Source organism: Palaemon carinicauda, chromosome 6, assembly GCF_036898095.1.
Source record: "Palaemon carinicauda isolate YSFRI2023 chromosome 6, ASM3689809v2, whole genome shotgun sequence".
Classification (NCBI taxonomy): Eukaryota; Metazoa; Arthropoda; class Malacostraca; order Decapoda; family Palaemonidae; genus Palaemon; species Palaemon carinicauda.
In genome coordinates, this window is record NC_090730.1 from 135,028,415 (window position 1) to 135,038,414 (window position 10,000).

At 31.9% G+C, this 10,000-nt stretch overlaps 1 protein-coding gene across 1 annotated transcript in view; it reads left to right on the forward strand.

The window, feature by feature from the left end:
- Positions 1 to 5,010, forward strand: part of LOC137642655 (uncharacterized) — a 5,788-nt gene extending 778 nt beyond the window's left edge. Inside the window, exons 2-7 of the mRNA XM_068375422.1 lie at positions 72 to 159; positions 704 to 815; positions 1,114 to 1,201; positions 1,342 to 1,445; positions 2,694 to 2,817; positions 4,757 to 5,010. Coding sequence (XP_068231523.1) covers positions 102 to 159; positions 704 to 815; positions 1,114 to 1,201; positions 1,342 to 1,445; positions 2,694 to 2,817; positions 4,757 to 4,894 — 624 coding nt within the window. The 5' untranslated portion in view covers positions 72 to 101 and the 3' untranslated portion in view covers positions 4,895 to 5,010. The remainder of the gene's footprint in view (positions 1 to 71; positions 160 to 703; positions 816 to 1,113; positions 1,202 to 1,341; positions 1,446 to 2,693; positions 2,818 to 4,756) is intronic.
- Positions 5,011 to 10,000: the final 4,990 nt, after the last annotated feature.

Here is a 10,000-nt window from a genome sequence, read left to right on the forward strand (position 1 = left end):
GTTAAAGATAATCATTGGGATGAATATTTCTCTTCCATGATTCCAACGTTATCCTCATCTCTCTGCAATAGATCTACCAAGACCCAAATAAATCCTTCAAGATGTTTCGGACAATGCTTTTAGCTGCAGTTTCTGCACTGGCCCTTGCAAAGCCTCAACGTAAGTTGAAGACTCTTTTTAAGATCATTTTTGATAGAACTGCAAGAAAGCAATATCATTTCATCTTAGGAGTTCATATTTTGTCCTTTATATATACAATCAAAGGGAGAACATTAAATATGTGTAAATATTTACATGTTTGATATAATACAGATATAGAGTACTGTATATCAATATATATATATATATATATATATATATATATATATATATATATATATATATATATATATATATATACACACATATATATATACATGTATATATATACACACATATATATGCATATATATACATATATATATATACACATATATATATATATATATAATATATATATATATATATATATATATATATATATATATATATATATATATATAATCAGTCACAATCAGCTGTCCTCGTCCTCAGGGTATGGAGAAGAGAGTGTAGTCATACCCTGAGGAGAGGGGACTGTGTCGTGTCTATGTATATATAAGCCTGTTTATTAATATTTGTACTTTTAGCAATTTCCTTAATGTATCTGAAACTTTTATTTCAGCCAATATTTTTGAAGATGTTATCACTGAGGAGCTCATTAAGTTTTGGACCCCCTATGATCCCCACACATTCCCTACAATTAGCAACCTTAAAGTGGACCACGACGATACACAGTAAGGCATGACTCCAAGTGCTCTGCAGATTTCATTATGAATCATTTCAAAATATATGTCGATTTTTACCTTCAAACAAAGGTTGTAAATCTAAATCATTGGTTTAGAGCTACTCTCTACGTCCTGAAATCTTTCTTTAAGTACTCATTGTTGAGTTGTTAAGGGATTTCTTAGCTACCTTTCATTTGCTTCAATAGAGAAGTCAGAATCTAGCAAAGGGTTCTGTTTTGTAATAAGAAAATAGATCAATGTTCATTTGATAATTATCTACATATAACATTACTTCCGTTCTATTCAGCCTTGTCTTCAACTTCGAAGAAGCCACTTTCTCTGGAATGGCTAACGTAGAATGTACCCATTTCGAACCTCCCGTCTTGACAAAAGAGGTAAGATGTTATCGATTCTCTTATGATATCCTCTACAGGTTAATGTACTGAAATTTCGATTTAGAATGTTATAGGAATCACCGACATTCCCATTTTTGGTAGGTCCATTCCTTAAAAGTCTGATTATTTTCTCTTTTTAGGTGACAGTTGTCGTTAACCACATGAAAGTGGATCTCCATTCAACAGCCTACACTGTAGAAGGTACCTTAAATGGCGAGCCTCTCTCCGCTGCTGGAGCTGCAGAGTAAGTCATTCTCTTGTTATACCATTAAATATAATAACTGCTGAGATTATGATAAAGCACCAGAAATTCATGAAATAACTTTATATCAAATGATAGGAAAAGGGCAATATAAAGTAGAGTTAGAATAACAATAGGGACAAGATCACTACACCACTTGTGCCAAAGGAGGAATAGGTTAGCTGCTACATATTAGTGTTTGAGGGAGGTAGCATTTGCTTTACTGCTGTGCATTTGAGTATAGAAGTTAGTTACCGTTGTTTCTCAGTTGGGTTACCGCTAAGAAAGGTCCGTTATTGTTAGACATGAACCCTTGAACATTCATAGGAATCTACCTTTCCTTGTATACGTGAAATGGAACATACAATGCTGTTAAAATGGTTGAAATTTAAAGTTATTTAGCCTGCAGGAGAAGGGGCATTAAAAGATGTATGGCAGGTGAAACTCAAATTCCTCATATAGCCTTTATAATAATATTAGATAGAAGTTAGCGTGCGTAATAAATACCACAAGAATGACTCCCTGAAACATTCTGACGAGACAATTATTGGCAGTGAGAGAGCTAAGTGGGGTTAGATAAGGATGGCACCAGTCTATATGCTTTATATAAAACAGTTACAAAAGAAGTATGTGTGGCCTGATGAACCTTAAAATACTTTTCGTAAAGCAGATTGAATGACTGTCAGGAAGGTTTGCAAGATGCATGATAATTGAAGATTATTAATTTTGTTTGAGGACAATCGAAAAATTTCCAGTTGGAAACTGAGTTTTAGTTAACGTGTGCAAATATGGAACTAGTTGTAAGAGGGGTATGCCAAAACTGCTAACATGTTTATTATTTCAATAAATGTTTCCATTTGAGGCGTCAGAAAAAAGGTTTTGAAATAATGAAATGGGTCATGAATGAAGTGTGGAATATCAAATATCTATCTTCGTATGATGAAATTAGAGACACTAACGCATAGGGTTTTCAATTTTAGGGGTTTAAAATAGACGTGAGAAACAGCCAGTTTGTGGTAAGAAATGGATATCAGGAAAACTGAGAATTTTGTATCGATATGGATTATGGAAAACTTGAGTAACTGGCTTGAATAAATATATTAACATGGAATACATGATAAGTTACACTTAATATGAGAAGATAGCCAATGATTTTCCCTCTGTCTGCTTATATACTAATATGAATATATCACCCAATGATTTTTCCTCTGTTTGCTTATATACTATTATGAACTCTCTAAATTCTAACAGACTGACTGCTCACAATCTTGGTGGTACCTTCAAGTTCCATGCTGACAGCTACAGTCTTGAACCTGTCTCGCTTTGCGTTGCTCCCGGAACCCTTACCATCGACCTGGTTGTTGAGTCTCTCGTCGTAAGTTATTTTATTAATGACTGTTATTCTCTCTCTCTCTCTCTCTCTCTCTCTCTCTCTCTCTCTCTCTCTCTCTCTCTCTCTCTCTCTCTCTCTCTCTCTCTCAACTGATTTGAAGGAAGATGTGAATATGAGAGTGAGGCTTTGAGCGAACAAGACACGAGAATAGCTGAGTTGGAAAACAAACTTGCGGATCTTAGCGCACATGCAGCAAATTCCACCCAGAATACTCACCTCAAAGAGAAAGTTGATATTTGTGCTATAAATATGTAATCAATTAAGGCAACACTTCAAACATTGATGGACCCAAAACCGGAGAAGCCGACATTTGCTGACAAAGTTAAAGAAAAAAAAAATGTGTTGGTAATTACATCAACAAATATAAAACCTAAAATTACCGAAAGAAAACACGAGGTTGAAAAAGACCTTAAAGATATTCCTATACTTGACACGAGATCAACTACGAATGGAAATGTTGTTGTGAACTTTGCAAACAAAATAATCAAAGAAGAGGATGCAAACAAAAACTAAAACCAAAAATAATGATATGCAATGTGTACAATGATGAAGATGAAATAGTTTCCTGGACCAAATCCAAATATAGAAGAGAAGATAAGTGTAGTACTGAAGATAAATGCTTCAGGTGGGACCACCTGCTATGTGCTGAAATGTGATCCTGAAGTTCGGAGAGCTATTCATGATAATGGGGATAACGTTTCGTTACGATGGGATACTTATAACATACACCATAGGTACCACGTAATCACCTGCTACCACTGTCAGAGGTATGGACATCTTAAAAAAGATTGCAAGTCTAAGAATGATGATAAAGTCTGCGGGAAATGTTCAGGAAAACATTCCACCAAGGAGTGTAATTTGCAAGTGTCAAAGTGTATTAACTGCACAAAGTTAAACAAACCAAGTGACCACATAGTAAATTCTAGAGAATGCAAAGCTTATGACTTGGAATTGAAAAGACTAGCAGAAAATACTGATCATGGTTACGAAGGATATCATAAACGGTGGCTATGTAAATATACAATCTGTAAGTAATAAGACTATTCGTATTCGGGAATTGATAAACAAGAAATATTTGGACATACTAGCATTATCTGAAACATGGTTAAATAACTTGGACAAGGCAAATATCACTGAAATAACATCCTCCACACACACCGTCTTTCATATACCGAGAGAAGGTAGATCTGTTGAGGTTGTCGGACTCATTATTCATAAAAGTTATTTCGTGATTCGTATAACAGTGACGATTTAATCGTAAATGAAAAATACGTGATATAAAACGTTAAATACTCTGAACGAACAAGGTAAAATGACAGTGCAGGTCCTGTAGAGAGTAGGGTTCCCTTGCTGTAGGTACCAGGAAAACAGCCGTCAGAGTAAAGTAAATAAAGAGTTGATAAACAATAAAACACCAATTCTTGTTTAAGCATAATGAACAAGGAGTTGTATGAATTTTAATGAAAGACGCGTTTGGATGGCCAAATTACCTATAACTAGATAGAAACAAGAAAAAGGTAGACTAAGATACATTTAGTTAAAATCTCAGGACCTTTCAAGAAAAATAATCAAATTTAATTCTTGGTTCAAATAAAACTGAAAGAAATGTTATGTTACTATTATTTGTGAATTTAAATTTACGTCAAAATTTTTAGAAAACAATACCAGCTATAGAACTAGGAATTACTTTCAAGGTTGAGAGTAGTCAACTTTGCCTTGGAAGTGTTGAAGTACAACACATTGTCAGTGAATCGAAAGTAAATGTAGAACATGATCCGATTGAGAACTTAAGAAAAAGAGTAATTTTTATCGACATACTTTTAATTAACATTCCACCATTGATGTCTTGCCAATTTTTTTGAAAAGCTAAAGCATTATCTTTTCTAAACGCTGTCAATTTATTCTATTATATTCGTTCCAGGCCAACTTTGAGAACGCAGAGGCCCTGAACCATGAGATCGACACCCGTGGACCAGAGTTGGTAGATATTTTGGAAGCTGATTTCATGTTTTACGCTGATGAAATTGTTGCTTTCCTTAACAGCAAACTTTGCAAGTAATGAGAACAGAATAAACAACACCAAAATAATGACTATGGAACTATACGTGAAGCATTTAATATAAATATCAGTAACTCAGCTAGAAGATCGAGCTTAGAAATAAAGATAAACCAGTACCAAGTCTTTCCTTAACTTTCTATATGATAATATAGGAATAAAAAAATTAACAGTATATACGACAATTCATTGTTTAAGAATCTAAAAAATTTGATATTGTAATAAACTGAAGTGGAATTATATTACCAAACGGATAATTTTTTCTCACCTGAGGAGCCATAAGTTCCGAGAGTGTTTCTTTAGCTGATTGCATTGAAAACTAAAAAGGCTTAACAATTATATAAAGACGTTTAATATTTTATTTTAAACCAGAGGGTTCTGTAGTCTATAGGAAATATATGAAAAAAAGTAGCCAAATTTCATTAGCTTTCAAAAATTATCACAGGGATTAATTATCGTTATCTATTAGGTTTGGCTACGTATGAATGAAAATGCTGAAATATAGACGACGATAAACATGTTTTTAGAGTTAATGGTGACTGATTTATTTCGTATTATAAAATGATAACTCAGGTCATAGTTAGTAATCCATGGGAGGAGTAGCGTATAAAAATGTAAAAAAAAATTGTCGTCTGCATCAACAACTTAACATGTGTCCGTGATTTATATTTATATATATATATATATATATATATATATATATATATATATATATATATATATATGTATATATATATATGTATATATATATATATATATATATATATATGTATATATATATATATATATATATATATATATATATATATATAATGAATGACAATCTATTTTAAAGGAAGCTTAATAAAAATACTTGACATGTGAATATCTTTGTGAATACGGAATTGTTGTCCTATCATCAATAAAGCCTTGTTCAGTGACAAATGTAGACGTGCATATGTTGAGAAACATGAGGCTTATCGTCTAGGATTAGCTCATTGTTTATATTTATGGAGATTCTAATTGTATGACGAAGACGTTGTAATTCTGTATGGAGTGTTTTACGACATCACCCAATCTACACCCCTTTCAACATCTGGCACAAAGGACAATAGTCCTGGAACATGTATTTTTGTTTTTATATTGCAAGACTGAGTTCTGACACTAAACCTGACTTTTTGAGCTAAGGTGTCAGTAGTTACATATGAGTTATCTGAAATCTATTATGACGATACGAGTGCTTAAGTACTTCCAAATTCAAAGATCATCCTTCCTGGACTTCAACATACATACATACATACATACATACATACACACACACACACACATATATATATATATATATATATATATATATATATATATACATATATATACATATATATATATATATATATATATATATACATATATATATATATATATATATATATATATATATATACATACACACACACACACACACACACACATATATATATATATATATATATATATATATATATATATATATATATATATATATGCGTATGTGTACGATTGTGCATGCATGTAAGAACGTGAGTTTCATGTATAATAACACGCACATGCACAAACACACACACATATATCTAAATTTGTTATGAGTCCATCCTTACAAATAAAATAAACGTCTGAAAATGCTTAAGAACAAAACTGATTTTAGGATCTTGAACTGATTGATGAGATCCTTATTACCTCTTATGGGGAAAATTGATTTGGTGTTCAAAATAATTGGTGTTCTAAATGTATGCATACACACACACAAACACACACACATTATATATATATATATACATATATATATATATATATATATATATATATATATATATATGTATATATATATATATACATGTGTATATATATATATATTATATATATATATATATATATATATATATATATATATATATATATATATATATATTATACTCACACATATATTTACATACACACACACGCAAACACACACACACATATATATATATATATATATATATATATATATGTATATATACATATATATATATATATATATATATATATATATATATATATATATATATAATTATCGATATCAATATATGCATAAATGAATATATGTAAATATATACATATATATTTGTATACTTATATAAGCAATATATTCTATATATCTATATATCTTCTTCCTAACCGTTATCCTTACAGCAAGGAGTCGGTTGCCTGATGTGCCTTCTCCAATGCTTTCAATTAAAGGCATCCTCTTCCACCAAACCTCTTTTCTCCATATCATCCTTCACCTTACCTTGCAATGTAGTATATAATTGTCAGGGCACCTAGTACCCGTTGAAGTACTACCGCTAGAGTGTTATTGAGTCCTTAGACTGACCAGACAGTAATACATTGGGTCCTTCTCTCTAGTTGCGGCTCATTTTTCCTTTGCCAACGCATATACAAAATAGTCTGGTCTATTCTTTTCATACTACCCTGTGTTCTCATACAACTGACAACACTTAGATTACCTAACAATTATTCTTCGCTCAAGGGGTTAACTATTGCAATGTAATTGTTCAGTGGCTACTTTCTACTTGGTAAGGGTAGAAGAGACTCTTTAGCTATGGTAAGCAGGTCTTCTGAAAGAAGGCCACGCTAAAATCAAACAATGATTCTGTAGTCTTGGATAGTGCCATAGCCTCTGTACTATGGTCTTACAATGTTTTGGGGTAGATTTCTCTTTCTTGATGGTATACAAGGGCACAGTATTCAATCTTAATTCTCTTCCTCTTGTTTATACATGAGAGATTTATTTCAATGGTATTACTGTTCTTAGAAAATTTTATTTAAATCGTTCATTACTTCTCTTCTAGTTTATTTATTTCCTTATTTCCTTTCCTCACTGGGCTATTTTCCCTATTGGAACTCTTGGGCATATAGCATCCTGCTTTTCCAACTAGGTTTGCAGCTTAACAAGTTATAATAATTATAATTCTAGGCCTTCATTTTGATATTCTCCCCTTAATAGGTTCCTCCCAAGCCCTGCTCATTCCCTCCCAAACATTCATCCTCAATATGTGCCCACAAAATTTCAGTCGTGACACACCTATCATTTCTGTAATCATCACTACACCTGCCATTCTTCTTATTTCATAATCTTCCAATCTCTCGAGCAGTGATATTCAAATAATCCACCTTACCATTCTCATCTCTATTCTCTCAAGCTTTACTTCCTCTATTCGTCTTCAAGCCCAAGTTTCTGATGCACACATTAACACTAGCCTTATTACTGTGCTATACATCCTGACTTTTACCTTCATTGGCATTCTCTTATCCGATACAACTCCTGATATCTCCTTCTACTTTCCCCATGCCGTTTTCATCCTACTCTCAACTTCCGCCACGTATCCCCTCTCGTGATTTACAGTAGATCCGAAGTATTTAAATTGTTTGAACTATTTTAAAACTGCTTCTGTACTTCAATTTATGACTGTCCTGTCCCTACCTTTCTTACTGCACACAATATCTTCAGTCTTATCAAACTTTACCCACAAGCCACCCCTTTCCAAAGTATCTTACCACTCTACCACCCTTTCACGCAATTTTTCCTCAATATACATATATATATATATATATATATATATATATATATATATATATATATATATATATACATATATACGTATATATATATACATATATTTATATATATATATACGTATATATATACATATATATATATATATATATATATATATATATATATATATATATATACACATATACATATACATATATACATATATACAGTATATATATTTACATATATTTATATATATAATATATATATATATATATAATATATATATATATATATATATATATATATATATATTATATATATATATATATATATATATATATATATATATATATATATATATATATATATATATATAAAGCTTAAAGTTTCTCTGTCTGTCTGTCCGCTATAGAAATAAAGCTGTCGACATCTAGTTAAACAAAACATTTGGATCCTATGTAACTTTTTCCTGTGAAGCAAATGACGCTATATTCATTTAGTTCAGGTCAATGAACAAGGGAAAAGAGGACCAGAAGACCCCCCTCAAAATTGAAATATTTCCACGTAATCGGGCAGGTTGGTAACCTAGACTTTTTCAAATTTTTAAAAGTAATATTCTAATATATAAAGCTCAAAGTTTAGTGGAAAGGGGGCAGAAGACGCAAGAAAATTCATAGCTTAGAACAATATCAATCAAGGTATATTTTTATAACTTTTTTTCATATTTTTTTCTAAATAACGTACTTCATAAATAAAATGTAAATATCTCTGTCATCTTTTCTCTGTATTTATTTTCAAGATTCACTTACAGTAATATGAAGAAAGTTAAAACAAATTATTTTAATTATAATGCTTTTTTATTTTTCAACAACAATGGTTGGCTACTCAGGAATCTCAAGAACAACGACAAACTAGGAGAAAAGTTGATGCTGAGAGACATGCAATATCTCGGCAGCAGAAATCGCAAGAAAACCGTCAAAAAAGACTTTTGAGAAGTAGGAGAAGGCAACGTGAATTAATGTTTCAGCCATTTACCAAAAGGCAAAGTTAGGAAGGTGCATTTCATTATGATCCAAAGCATGGTTTTGCAGTTGAAGAAATTATCAATGTTGGTTCTATATTGAAGGTAGTAGGTTGGCCAGCCATCTGTTGATATACTACCGCTAGAGAGTTATGGGGTACTTTGACTGGCCAAACAGTACTGCATTGGGTCTTTCTATATGCTTACGGTTCACTCCCCCTTTGCCTATACATACACCGAATAGTCTGGCCTATTCTTTACAGATTCTCCTCTGTCCTCATACACCTGACAACACTGAGATTACCAAAAAATTCTTCACCAAAGGGGTTAACTACTAAACTGTAATTGTTTAGTGGCTAGTTTCCACTTGGTAAGGGTAGAAGAGACTCTTTAGCTGTGGTAAGCAGCTCTTCTAGGAGAAGGACACTCCAAAATGAAACCATAGTTCTCTACTCTTCGGTAGTGCCATAACCTTTGTACCATGGTCTTCCTCTGTCTTGTGGTAGAGTTATTTTGCTTGAGGGTACAC